Source organism: Nerophis ophidion, linkage group LG14 (genome assembly GCF_033978795.1).
Source record: "Nerophis ophidion isolate RoL-2023_Sa linkage group LG14, RoL_Noph_v1.0, whole genome shotgun sequence".
NCBI lineage: Eukaryota > Metazoa > Chordata > Actinopteri > Syngnathiformes > Syngnathidae > Nerophis > Nerophis ophidion.
In genome coordinates, this window is record NC_084624.1 from 2,099,074 (window position 1) to 2,114,181 (window position 15,108).

The following is a 15,108-nucleotide window of genomic DNA, read 5'->3' on the forward strand; positions in this document are numbered from 1 at the left end:
TGAGTACTTGTTCTATCAGGTGTTGTTTGTGTGGCGATGCATCAAGCTTTTCAAAATAAATGCTGAGTACTTGTTCTATCAGGTGTTGTTTGTGTGGTGATGCATCAAGCTTTTCAAAATAAATGCTGAGTACTTGTTCTATCAGGTATTGTTTGTGTGGTGATGTATCAAGCTTTTCAAAATAAATGCCGAGTACTTGTTCTATCAGGTGTTGTTTGTGTGGCGAAGCATCAAGGCTTTTCAAAATAAATGCCGAGTACTTGTTCTATCAGGTATTGTTCGTGTGGTGATGCATCAAGGCTTTTCAAAATAAATGCCGAGTACTTGTTCTATCAGGTATTGTTTGTGTGGCGATGCATCAAGGCTTTTCAAAATAAATGCCGAGTACTTGTTCTATCAGGTGTTGTTTGTGTGGCGATGCATCAAGCTTTTCAAAATAAATGCCGAGTACTTGTTTTATCAGGTGTTGTTCGTGTGGCGATGCATCAAGCTTTTCAAAATAAATGCCGAGTACTTGTTCTATCAGGTGTTGTTCGTGTGGCGATGCATCAAGCTTTTCAAAATAAATGCCGAGTACTTGTTCTATCAGGTGTTGTTTGTGTGGCGATGCATCAAGGCTTTTCAAAATAAATGCCGAGTACTTGTTCTATCAGGTGTTGTTCGTGTGGCGATGCATCAAGCTTTTCAAAATAAATGCCGAGTACTTGTTCTATCAGGTGTTGTTTGTGTGGCGATGCATCAAGCTTTTCAAAATAAATGCCGAGTACTTGTTCTATCAGGTGTTGTTCGTGTGGCGATGCATCAAGGCTTTTCAAAATAAATGCCGAGTACTTGTTCTATCAGGTATTGTTTGTGTGGCGATGCATCAAGCTTTTCAAAATAAATGAGAAAAGGAGACTAATGTTGACTAAAGAAGCATCAATGTTAAAAAAAATCCACACGGGTTTTTGCTGGTAAACTGTTGGAAAAAGGTTTGACGATGACCGACTCGTACGAAAACGAAACCATTTTCCTTGTAAAGATAATTTATAGTAAATCCAATTAATCTGTTCCAGAGACCCCCCGAAAAATGAATACAAATCAAAGTTTGTAAAGACTGATTTTAGTTTTATATGCAGAAAACAATGTATTTTATAGTAGTACCTCAGGATATCAGTTCTAATTGGGTCTGAGACGCAGCTCATACCTTGAAAAGAATACAAATATAATATATAAATATAAATGTATATAAATAGACATTGATTGAAAATGTCATTATCCATGTTTTTGGCCACCTCATCGCAGTGGTTTAAAGTCATACTCAACAATTGCGACAACGACTTTTTACTGTCAACTCAGTTTAGTTTTTTAATTATTTTTTCAACGCAAAAAATGTGCCTTGGCTCAAAAAAGGTTGAAAAACTCTTTTCTAACCACTTGGCCACTGACTACCTCGGTTGTTTACTCCAACTGGCAGCGGGGAGGCTCGTAAAACTCATTTCAACTTGCAACCTACAACATAATTAGTCGAGAGACGGCTTCTAGCCCCAAAAATCTCATAAAAGTAAGCCGAGTTACCGCCGTATACTGTAAATAAATAAATGATTATTGTTACACTGGCGAGGCATTGTGATGCCAGAGGTCATCTTTTCAAGATGCAGAGGGATGTCAGGAGGCGGCTTTCAGGTGAGAAGGGATTATTTATTCTGGTTGCAGATGAAAATATGCTACACGCTGCCCACAGCACGGAACACAAGCAGGATAGACAACAGACGGACTTTTTGCAGGGGAGCAAACAATGAAGTGTGGCGAGCAACGTGAATAAATAGCTCTCTGATCAGTGGTGGACAGCAGGTGAGCTTGCCGACCTCTAATCAGAGGCAGGTCAACCCAATTGAAACAAACCCAGAGGTGCACAAAACAGGAACTAAGGGAGTCAAAAAATAATAGAACATCCATCCATTTCCTACCGATTGTCACTTTAGGGGTGGCAGGGGGCGCTGGTGCCTATCTCAGCTACAATCGGGCAGGAGGCAGGAGGCGGTGTACACCCAGGACAAGTTGCCACCTCATCAAAGGGCCAACACAGATAGACAGACAACATTCACACACTAGAGCCAACTTAGTGTTGCCAATCCTGGGTTCAATCCCGGGCTCGGGATCTTTTTGTGTGGAGTTTGCATGTTCTCCCCGTGACTGCGTGGGTTCCTCCGGGTACTCCGGCTTCCTCCCACCTCCAAAGACATGCACCTGGGGATAGGCCCCTCCCACCTCCAAAGACATGCACCTGGGGATAGGCCCCTCCCACCTCCAAAGACATGCACCTGGGGATAGGCCCCTCCCACCTCCAAAGACATGCACCTGGGGATAGGCCCCTCCCACCTCCAAAGACCTGCACCTGGGGATAGGCCCCTCCCACCTCCAAAGACATGCACCTGGGGATAGGCCCCTCCCACCTCCAAAGACATGCACCTGGGGATAGGACCCTCCCACCTCCAAAGACATGCACCTGGGGATAGGCCCCTCCCACCTCCAAAGACATGCACCTGGGGATAGGACCCTCCCACCTCCAAAGACATGCACCTGGGGATAGGCCCCTCCCACCTCCAAAGACATGCACCTGGGGATAGGCCCCTCCCACCTCCAAAGACATGCACCTGGGGATAGGCCCCTCCCACCTCCAAAGACATGCACCTGGGGATAGGTTGATTGGCAACACTAAATGGTCCCTAGTGTGTGAATGTTGTCTGTCTATCTGTGTTGGCCCTGTGATGAGGTGGCGACTTGTCCAGGGTGTACGCCGCCTTCCGCCCGAATGCTGCTGAGATAGGCTCCTGCGACCCCAAAAGGGACAAGCGGTAGAAAATAGTGGGATGGATGACTGTTTGCTGAATATCTGTTCACATGTCGTGGACAAGTGTCAGTAAACCTGGTTGATTATCATGAGTTTTATTTTGAAGTTTCCGGAGCTCAGTGTTACTTTATATGCACAAAACAAAATAACCTCCCCCACTCATGGTGCACACAAACATTTACCAACACAGAAACTCAACTTACACGGGGCCTGATTTACTAAAGGTTTGTGTGTACTAAAACGCGTTCAAACTTGATAGCAGGCGCAAAGCTGATCTACTCAACACGCGCAAAGTGGATTGCGTTCGTTAAGTCAGTGGTTCTCCACCTTTTTTCAGTGATGTACCCCCTGGGAACATGTTTTTAATTCAAGTACCCCCTAATCACAGCAAAGCATTTTTGGTTGGAAAAAAGAGATAAAGAAGTAAAATACAGCACTATGTCATCAGTTTCTGATTTATTAAATTGTATAACAGTGCAAAATATTGCTCATTTGTAGTGGTCTTTATTGAACTATTTGGAAAAAAAGATATAAAAATAACTAAGAACTTGTTGAAAAATAAACAAGGGATTGAATGATAAATGCAGATTTCTGCACATAGAAGTAATCATCAACTTAAAGTGCCCTCTTTGGGGATTGTAATAGAGATCCATCTGGATTCATCAACTTACTTCTAAACATTTCTTCACAAAAAAAGAAATCTTTAACATCAATATTTATGGAACATGTCCACAAAAAATCTAGCTGTCAACACTGAATATTGCATTGTTGTATTTCTTTTCACACTTTATCAACTTACATTCATATTTTGTTGAAGTATTATTCAATAAATATATTTATAAAGGATTTTTGAATTGTTGCTATTTTTAAAAAATCTCCCGTCCCCCTTGGCATACCTTCAAGTACCCCATTTGAGAACCACAGTTCAAAAAGTCAGTGTTCAAAAACACAAAAAAAAAATACAAAAATGAACTACATTAAGTGAGTGCAATCCACACTGCAAAAAATGAAATCTAAGTAAGATGAAATATCTCAAATAAGGCTGATATTTGCTTATTTTCTGTCTGATGAGATCCTTCTTCTCACTAAGCAAACAATGATGGAGTCATACCAAAGACTATAAAAATGGGAGCCATTACCTCCCTGCTTGGCACTCAGCATCAAGGCTTGGAATTGGGGGTTAAATCACCAAAAGTTATTCTGGGGCGCGGCCACCGCTGCTGCTCACTGCTCCCCTCACCTCCCAGGGGGGGGGGGGAACAAGGGTGATGGGTCAAATGCAGAGGACACATTTCACCACACCTAATGTGTGTGTGTGTGTGTGTGTGTGTGTGTGTGTGTGTGTGTGTGTGTGACAATCATTGCTACTTGAACTTGAACTTCAATGTTTGCAGTAATAAATATGATTAGAACATTTGAACATTATTTCTGTGTTCAGTTACAATAAGCGTGTTATCTTAAACATTTTTGCGACTTCATTTTACGCCTTAACATTTTTTTTTTCGGACATACAAGTATCACATTAATATGATACCATGACTTAAATGTTGTGATAATATCTGTCCCTGAGATTTTGATGCAATTATATCCCTTGTCATTCAGAAAAGGTGTGAGAGATGATAGATGTCTTTTGCTGGTTCAACACCTGCCACACAGGAAGTGTTCAACATGATGATGACATGAACCTGCAGAACATGATGACATGAACCTGCAGAACATGATGACATGAACCTGCAGAACATGATGACATGATGTGCAGAACATGATGGCATGAACCTGCAGAACATGATGACATGAACGTGCAGAACATGATGACATGAACCTGCAGAACATGATGACATGAACGTGCAGAACATGATGACATGAACGTGCAGAACATGATGACATGAACCTGCAGAACATGATGACATGATGTGCAGAACATGATGACATGAACCTGCAGAACATGATGACATGATGTGCAGAACATGATGACATGAACGTGCAGAACATGATGACATGAACCTGCAGAACATGATGACATGATGTGCAGAACATGATGACATGAACGTGCAGAACATGATGACATGAACGTGCAGAACATGATGACATGATGTGCAGAACATGATGACATGAACCTGCAGAACATGATGACATGATGTGCAGAACATGATGACATGAACCTGCAGAACATGATGACATGAACGTGCAGAACATGATGACATGATGTGCAGAACATGATGACATGATGTGCAGAACATGATGACATGAACCTGCAGAACATGATGACATGATGTGCAGAACATGATGACATGAACGTGCAGAACATGATGACATGAACGTGCAGAACATGATGACATGATGTGCAGAACATGATGACATGAACCTGCAGAACATGATGACATGATGTGCAGAACATGATGACATGAACCTGCAGAACATGATGACATGAACCTGCAGAACATGATGACATGATGTGCAGAACATGATGACATGATGTGCAGAACATGATGACATGAACGTGCAGAACATGATGACATGAACGTGCAGAACATGATGACATGATGTGCAGAACATGATGACATGAACCTGCAGAACATGATGACATGAACGTGCAGAACATGATGACATGAACCTGCAGAACATGATGACATGAACCTGCAGAACATGATGACATGAACCTGCAGAACATGATGACATGAACGTGCAGAACATGATGACATGAACATGCAGAACATGATGACATGAACGTGCAGAACATGATGACATGATGTGCGGAACATGATGACATGAACCTGCAGAACATGATGACATGATGTGCAGAACATGATGACATGAACGTGCAGAACATGATGACATGAACCTGCAGAACATGATGACATGAACCTGCAGAAAATGATGACATGATGTGCAGAACATGATGACATGAACCTGCAGAACATGATGACATGATGTGCAGAACATGATGACATGAACGTGCAGAACATGATGACATGATGTGCAGAACATGATGACATGAACCTGCAGAACATGATGACATGATGTGCAGAACATGATGACATGAACGTGCAGAACATGATGACATGAACGTGCAGAACATGATGACATGATGTGCAGAACATGATGACATGATGTGCAGAACATGATGACATGAACCTGCAGAACATGATGACATGAACGTGCAGAACATGATGACATGAACGTGCAGAACATGATGACATGAACGTGCAGAACATGATGGTCTCCATGGGTAATGCACGCAAAGTCCTCATTTGAATAAGGCGGTCTGCACCACTTTTCATTTGCACTCACAGTTTTGGTGGATCCCACCCATTCGTATTAAACGCAATTTTATTTTTTCTACACACGTTGGATCAGTGTCAGATCTTGGTCTGCAATGCTGGCAGTAAGTCTCAGTTTCCAGTGAGGGTTGGACTCCGCCAAGGCTGTCCTTTGTCACCCATTCTGTTCATAACTTTTATGGACAGAATTTCTAGGCGCAGTCAAGGTGTTGAGGGGTTCTGGTTTGATGGCTGCAGGATTAGGTCTCTGCTTTTTGCAGATGATGTGGTCCTGATGGCTTCATCTGGCCAGGATCTTCAGTTCTCACTGGATCGGTTCGCAGTGTTCGAGTGTGAAGCGACCGGAATGAGAATCAGCACCTCCAAGTCCGAGTCCATGGTTCTCGCCCGGAAAAGGGTGGAGTGCCATCTCCGGGTTGGGGAGGAGACCCTGCCCCAAGTGGAGGAGTTCAAGTACCTAGGAGTCTTGCTCACGAGTGAGGGAAGAGTGGATGGTGAGATCGACAGGCGGATCGGTGCGGCGTCTTCAGTAATGCGGACGCTGTATCGATCTGTTGTGGTGAAGAAGGAGCTGAGCCGGAAGGCAAAGCTCTCAATTTACCGGTCGATCTACGTTCCCATCCTCACCTATGGTCATGAGCTTTGGGTCATGACCGAAAGGACAAGATCACGGGTACAAGCGGCCGAAATGAGTTTCCTCCGCCGTGTGGCGGGTCTCTCCCTTAGAGATAGGGTGAGAAGCTCTGCCATCCGGGAGGAACTCAAAGTAAAGCCACTGCTCCTCCACATGGAGAGGAGCCAGATGAGGTGGTTCGGGCATCTGGTCAGGATGCCACCCGAACGCCTCCCTAGGGAGGTGTTTAGGGCACGTCCAACCGGTAGGAGGCCACGGGGAGGACCCAGGACACGTTGGGAAGACTATGTCTCCCAGCCGGCTTGGGAACGCCTCAGGATCCCCCGGGAAGAGCTGGACCAAGTGGCTGGGAAGAGGAAAGTCTGGGCTTTCCTGTTTAGGCTGCTGCCCCCGTGACCCGACCTTGGATAAGCGGATGAAGATGGATGGATGGTTTAAACAGTTGTTTAAACAAACACATTTGTTTACCTCGTTATGATAACTTACAGATGTCAAACGTTCTTCAGAAAGCAAAATAAATTTAGTCTGTAGTTGAAAATGCTTTTGTGTGTGTATATATATGTATATATATATGTATGTATATATGTATATATATATATATATATATATATGTATATATACACACATACTGTATATATAAATATACATACATATATATATATACATATATATATATATATATATATATATATATATATGTATACACATACTGTATATATAAATATACATACACATATATATACATATATATATATATATATACATATATATATATATCAATTAATCAATCAATGTTTACTTATATAGCCCTAAATCACTAGTGTCTCAAAGGGCTGCACAAACCACTACAACATCCTCGGTAGCCCCACATAAGGGCAAGGAAAACTCACACCCAGTGGGACGTCGGTGACAATGATGACTATGAGAACCTTGGAGAGGAGGAAAGCAATGGATGTCGAGCGGGTCTAACATGATACTGTGAAAGTTCAATCCATAATGGATCCAACACAGTCGCGAGAGTCCAGTCCAAAGCGGATCCAACACAGCAGCGAGAGTCCCGTTCACAGCGGAGCCAGCAGGAAACCATCCCAAGCGGAGGCGGATCAGCAGCGCAGAGATGTCCCCAGCCGATACACAGGCAAGCAGTACATGGCCACCGGATCGGACCGGACCCCCTCCACAAGGGAGAGTGGGACATAGGAGAAAAAGAAAAGAAACGGCAGATCAACTGGTCTAAAAAGGGGGTTTATTTAAAGGCTAGAGTATACAAATGAGTTTTAAGGTGAGACTTAAATGCTTCTACTGAGGTGGCATCTCCAACTGTTACCGGGAGGGCATTCCAGAAAACGCTCTGTAGCCCGCAGACTTTTTTTTGGGCTTTGGGAATCACTAATAAGCCGGAGTTCTTTGAACGCAGATTTCTTGCCGGGACATATGGTACAATACAATCGGCAAGATAGGATGGAGCTAGACCGTGTAGTATTTTATACGTAAGTAGTAAAACCTTAAAGTCACATCTTAAGTGCACAGGAAGCCAGTGCAGGTGAGCCAGTATAGGTATATATGTATGTATATATGTATATAAAGGTATATACAGTACAGGTATATATGTATGTATATATGTATATAAAGGTATATACAGTTTAGGTATATATGTATATAAAGGTATATACAGTATAGGTATATATGTATATAAAGGTATATACAGTATAGGTATATATGTATGTATATATGTATATAAAGGTATATACAGTACAGGTATATATGTATGTATATATGTATATAAAGGTATATACAGTTTAGGTATATATGTATATAAAGGTATATACAGTATAGGTATATATGTATATAAAGGTATATACAGTATAGGTATATATGTATGTATATATGTATATAAAGGTATATACAGTATAGGTATATATGTATATAAAGGTATATACAGTATAGGTATATATGTATGTATATATGTATATAAAGGTATATACAGTATAGGTATATATGTATATAAAGGCATATACAGTATAGGTATATATGTATGTATATATGTATATAAAGGTGTATACAGTACAGGCGTAATGTGATCAAACTTTCTAGTTCTTGTCAAAAGTCTAGCAGCCGCATTTTGTACCAACTGTAATCTTTTAATGCTAGACATGGGGAGACCCGAAAATAATATGTTACAGTAGTCGAGGCGATATATATATATATATATATATATATATATATATATATATATATATATATATACAGTATATACACAAACATATACACAAACATACACACTGTTACTTTAAATGTTTCAATGCAGTTGTTTTTTTGGCCCCCGGCCACATTTTCTTAGCCCACTGTGGCCCTCATTGGACATCCCTGACCTATAATGTTGCACATTACACAACACCCAAAGGTATACTAGTGAAAAGACATATATTAAAAGACTACATAGAAGACTACACAAAAGAAAAGACCAAATTAAAAAAAAGACTATATTAAAAACAGTAGAGATGTCCGACAATGGCTTTTTTGCCGATATTCCGATATTGTCCAACTCTTAATTACCGATAGCGATATCAACCGATACCGATATATACAGTGGTGGAATCAACACATTATTATGACCAATTTTGTTGTGATGCCCCGCTGGATGCATTAAACAATGTAAGAAGGTTTTCAAAAATTAATCAACTCAAGTTATGGAACAAAATGCCAACATGACACTGCCATTTTTATTATTGAAGTCACAAAGTGCATTATTTTTTTTAACATGCCTCAAAACAGCATCTTGGAATTTGATGACAAAAACTAGCGCAGCTATGGAGTGCACAAAAAAAAACATCTCTCTGTAGCATAGCCACAAAATATGAAGTGGAACTGAAAATAAGAGCGCTGGAAGTACAAGTGTTTATTTCTGATTTCTAGTCAAATTATTGAAACAAACCTAATTCAAGTCACAATGTCCTTAATAGTATTTTTTTCAGATGGGAAACGATTACTTTTTTTAGACAACAACTGTAAAAAAATGCTATTTTTGAGCATCTCAGGTTTGTTATAAGACACAAAACTTCACAATACTAGTAAGTTTGGAGCACTATTTTCAAGATCCATTTTTAGTTCTTAAAGCTTAAATATAATGTCTTATTTCAATACATTTTACCAAGACAATTTTGAGTGGTAGCTTTTTTTTCTTCATTACAAGCAAAAATAACTTATATTATTAATATGATTTTTTTTTAACTCTTTTTAAGAGGGGGCATTTTTTTCAGTGTAAACAATGCAAAACACAGGAACATAAATGAGATGAGATTGTTGTTGGGGGCAGCACGGTGGACCAGGGGTTAGTGCACAATACCAAGGTCCTGAGTAGTCCTGGGTCCAATCCTGGGCTGGGGATCTTTCTGTGTGGAGTTGGCATGTTCTCCCCGTGACTGCGTGTGTTGGTTTATGAACACTGACTTTTTGCAGTGAACCCGGCTGATGTTGTGGATGCTGTCTTCCTGTCTCCAAAGTGATGGGCGGTGCTGAGCAGCAGGTCCCCTAAGGCACCACACCCACCTTTGCCCTCACCTCAGCCAACATGTACAGCGTGGAGGACCTGCTCATCTCACACGGATACAAGCTGCCAAGGAGCGGCCCCCCGTCGGCCGCCCCTTACGACAAGCGGCCGGGCGACTGCCAGCAGGATCTGATGGACAACAGGGCGGCGGGCCGGGGGGCCATCAACGGCTACGAGGCGGAGCGCGGGGCCTCGGTGGCCGGCGGGGTGTACGGCGGCAGGCAGGTGCCGCTGAAGGGTTACCCCGGTGTGGACAACGAGGGCGGCAGCAGGAGGAGGAAGGAGGTCTGCGTCGGTATCCTAGGCGACGCTCAGCCTCTGGGTGATTCTCTGGCCACCGATAGCGGGTGAGTGTTTACCCCACCCACACCCACACCCACACGCTTCCATTTTTCTCCCGTTGCTGGCTGGGCCCCCGTCAGGATTGCATGCAAAAGCGTGTCTGCACTGCAGCTTTTCTCCCCCCCCCCCCTCCTTCCTGCGGCTGCAGTGGCTGCAGCGGCAGCATGGCTGACATCGCTAACGCCGGCCTTCTGAAACATGATGAAAGGTGCCTTTTGCATGCAAGTTGGATGCGCACGGCTACCTCCCGAGCGGGGAGGCGGGCGGAGGTAAACATCAGCATTAGGCAAGAATAAAAGAAGCAGAGGAGGACGGAAGGTGCCGGAAGACGAGCGCCGAGTCACTCCACTGTAAGACTGAATCCCACCCAGCACGTGCTCTGTGATGTCAGCATGTTGCTGGGCAAGTGTGCACATCTCCCCCCTCAGCCTTACACTAGCATATGCTGCTCCTGACTCACACACACACACACATACACACACACACACACACACACACTGCACTATCATTCACCTCCTATGGATATTTTGTGCATGTGTAAATAGTTTGAATTATAACAGCTGGGATGACATACTGGAATGATGATGAAATTATGTTAGTATTAAATACATTTGCCAATGTAATTACTATACGAAGGTATATATATATATATATATATATGTGTGTATATAAATGTGTATATATATGTATATATATATATATATATATGTGTGTGTGTGTATAAATGTATATATATATATATATATATATATATATATATATATATATATATATATATATATATACAGGTAGAATTAAAGTTATTATATATATATGTATATGTGTGTGTGTATATATATGTGTATATGTATATATATTTATATGTACATATACATATATACAGGTGTATATATATATGTATATAGGTATGTACTGTACATATGTATACATATGTGCATATAGGTGTATATACAGTATATACAGTATATACATCTATACATGTATATAATGTTCCTATAAGTATGCATATATACATACATACATATGTATATAAGTATATATTTAGATACATACATATATATATATATATATATATATATATATAGTACGTCACCATCAACACGGCATAGCTCGGTTGGTAGAGTGGCCGTGCCAGCAACTTGAGGGTTGCAGGTTCAATTCCCGCTTCCGCCATTCTAGTCACTGCCGCTGTGTCCTTGGGCAAGGCACTTTACCCACCTGCTCCCAGTGCCACCCACACTGATTTAAATGTAACTTAGATATTGGGTTTCGCTATGTAAAGCGCTTTGAGTCACTAGAGAAAAGCGCTATATAAATATAATTGACTTCACTTCACTTCAACACTATATAGTGCCGTCAAATGACATTAAAATCCGATGAATCACACTTTTAAATTTGAATTAATCCTGGCTAACGACAGTATATTACTTGCTTCCATAATCTTTCAATTTCAATCACTGTATGTGTATTTAGAAGATGTTAAAACTTAACAGGCACACCTTTTTGCTTCAGTGACTAACTGTCCAAAAGGAGTGGTCCCACCCGTGTGCCATAAACAGCAAAATGAAAGCAAGAAAAAAAAACAATTAATTAAAGTTAACCCCAAAGAGACCTCAATATTTGGACATAAATGACATTGTATTGTGAGAATGTCATATACAGGCATTTATAAAATCTTTTACTTGATCATTTCTTAGTTTTATCAAAAGTTGTTTCAAAGTGAAATTTGCCAGCAATCACAGAGGTCAGAGTCTCCTTACTCACCTTGACACTAACGTGTGCATTGACCAGATCACTTCAGGTAACGAGCATGTGTGCTCAAAATACATTGGCTTTATTCATCTGCATTTATGCCTGATTAATGCCATAATGTTATAATATATAATATAAGGAACATGTCTTAGCGCAAGCTACCAGCAGAATAATAAACATTCCGTTAAATTAGTAGCTCTCCAATTCAGCATTATTATTTCGGTGTGCGTAAGTTTTGTTACTGTATATAAAAAGTGTGTTGCTGAATAGGCAGCTCTGTGTGCTGTCATTTAAATTAAATATTACATATTTCCCTCTTCTTTACCTTTTTCTGCACAAATTAATGTGGCACTTTTGTGCTACCTTTAATACTTTTTATGAACTTTTTGAATCTGGACTGCAATCACATAGTTTCCCTATTGTGGACAGCACGGTCAAACAGGGGTTTGTGCACGTGCCTCACAATACAAAGGTCCTGCGTTCGATCCCGAGCCCAGGGTCTTTGTCTGGAGTTTGCATGTTCTCCCCGTGACTGCGTGGGTTCCCTGCGGGTACTCCGACTTCCTCCCACCTCCAAAGACATGCACCTGGGGATAGGCCCCTCCCACCTCCAAAGACATGCACCTGGGGATAGGCCCCTCCCACCTCCAAAGACATGCACCTGGGGATAGGCCCCTCCCACCTCCAAAGACATGCACCTGGGGATAGGCCCCTCCCACCTCCAAAGATATGCACCTGGGGATAGGCCCCTCCCACCTCCAAAGACATGCACCTGGGGATAGGCCCCTCCCACCTCCAAAGATATGCACCTGGGGATAGGCCCCTCCCACCTCCAAAGATATGCACCTGGGGATAGGCCCCTCCCACCTCCAAAGACATGCACCTGGGGATAGGCCCCTCCCACCTCCAAAGACATGCACCTGGGGATAGGCCCCTCCCACCTCCAAAGACATGCACCTGGGGATAGGCCCCTCCCACCTCCAAAGACATGCACCTGGGGATAGGCCCCTCCCACCTCCAAAGATATGCACCTGGGGATAGGCCCCTCCCACCTCCAAAGACATGCACCTGGGGATAGGCCCCTCCCACCTCCAAAGATATGCACCTGGGGATAGGCCCCTCCCACCTCCAAAGACATGCACCTGGGGATAGGCCCCTCCCACCTCCAAAGATATGCACCTGGGGATAGGTTGATTGGCAACACGAAATGGTCCCTAGTGTGTGAATGTTGTCTGTCTATCTGTGTTGGCCCTGTGATGAGGTGGAGACTTGTTCAGGGTGTACACCCGCCTTCTGCCCAAATGCAGCCGAGATTGGCTCCAGCACCACCCGCGTCCCTTAGGGCGGAGGTCGGCAACTCACGGCTCTTTAGCTCTGGAGTTTTTTCAAAAATGTATGAAAAATGAATAAAAATGAGGGGGAAAAATATATTGTTTGTTTTGAAATGGTTTCTGCAGGAGGACAAACATGACACAAACCTCCCTAAAAGCACACCGTTTATATTAAACATGCGTCACTGATTCTAGTATTTGGCCAGCGCCATTTTGTCCTACTAATTTTCTACGACCTTCTAAGACGTGTTTTATGCCACTTCTTTTTCCGTCTCATTTTGTCCACCAAACTTTTAATGTTGTGCATGAATGCACAAAGGTGAGTTTTGTTGATGTTATTGACTTGTGTGGAGTGCTAATCAGACATATTTGGTCCCTGCATGACTGCAAGCTAATCGATGCTAACATGCTATTTAGGCTAGCTGTATGTACATATTGCATCATTATGTCTCATTTGTAGATATATTTGAGCTCATTTAGTTTCCTTTAAGTCCTCTTAATTCAATGTATATCTCATGATACACTATCTGTATGTAATATGGCTTTTAATTGTTTGCGGCTCCAGACAAATTTGTTTTTGTATTTTTGGTCCAATATGGCTCTTTCAACATTTTGGGTTGCCGACCCCTGCCTTAGGGGACAAGCGGTAGTAAATGGATGGATGGATGGATGGGATAAAAAAAGGCCTGTCCAAAGAATGTCTTCAATTCGAAAGCCAAGTCTAATTGTTGAATTATGGGTTGGCTTAAAAACACTGGCAGAAATGTACATTCACAGCAGGAGTTCAGAACTTTTCATGATTCTTCGATTCCATTTAAAATATAATTGATTCATTGGTCATTGATTGTTCATCATCATGGATTTAGACCGGTGGCTTTTTCCTATACTCGCACAACCGCCGCTGTTTCATTGAGCAGCCTTTACGATAAGGTCAGCACAATTTAAAATGCAGATCATATTGCACGAGCGTCACAATTTCAACCCGCACCTTACGGGGATTCTGGAGCGGCTGACTGCAGCACTTTTGTCTCCTCTATGTCCATGTGTATCAAAGCTGCTGCACACCTGAAGCTGGCATGTGGATCATCCAGATCAATGTCAAATAAGTCAAATGTAAGCATATGGACTGACAGTTTCATTTATCTACCGTTTGTTTAGACATGATGAGTTGGAAAAAAAAGTGTTCCCATAGCATGGGGTCAGGAACTTTTTTTGGCTGAGAGAGCCATGAAAGCCAAATTTTTTAAAATGTATTTCTGTGAGAGCCATTTAATGTTTTTAACACCGAAAACAACTGTCAGGTTCAAACACTGATGACATCTATTAAACAGACAAGAAGCAAGGAATTAAACAGAAACAGGATTCGATTTAGCTCAATGAGGAGA

General features: G+C 42.0%; 1 protein-coding gene across 1 annotated transcript in view; it reads left to right on the forward strand.

Annotated features, from left to right (window-relative positions):
- Window positions 1-15,108, forward strand: part of LOC133567940 (junctional cadherin 5-associated protein) — a 65,305-nt gene that overhangs the window by 34,778 nt on the left and 15,419 nt on the right. Inside the window, exon 3 of the mRNA XM_061919567.1 lies at window positions 10,252-10,645. Within this exon, the coding sequence (XP_061775551.1) occupies window positions 10,320-10,645 (326 nt within the window). The 5' untranslated portion in view covers window positions 10,252-10,319. The remainder of the gene's footprint in view (window positions 1-10,251; window positions 10,646-15,108) is intronic.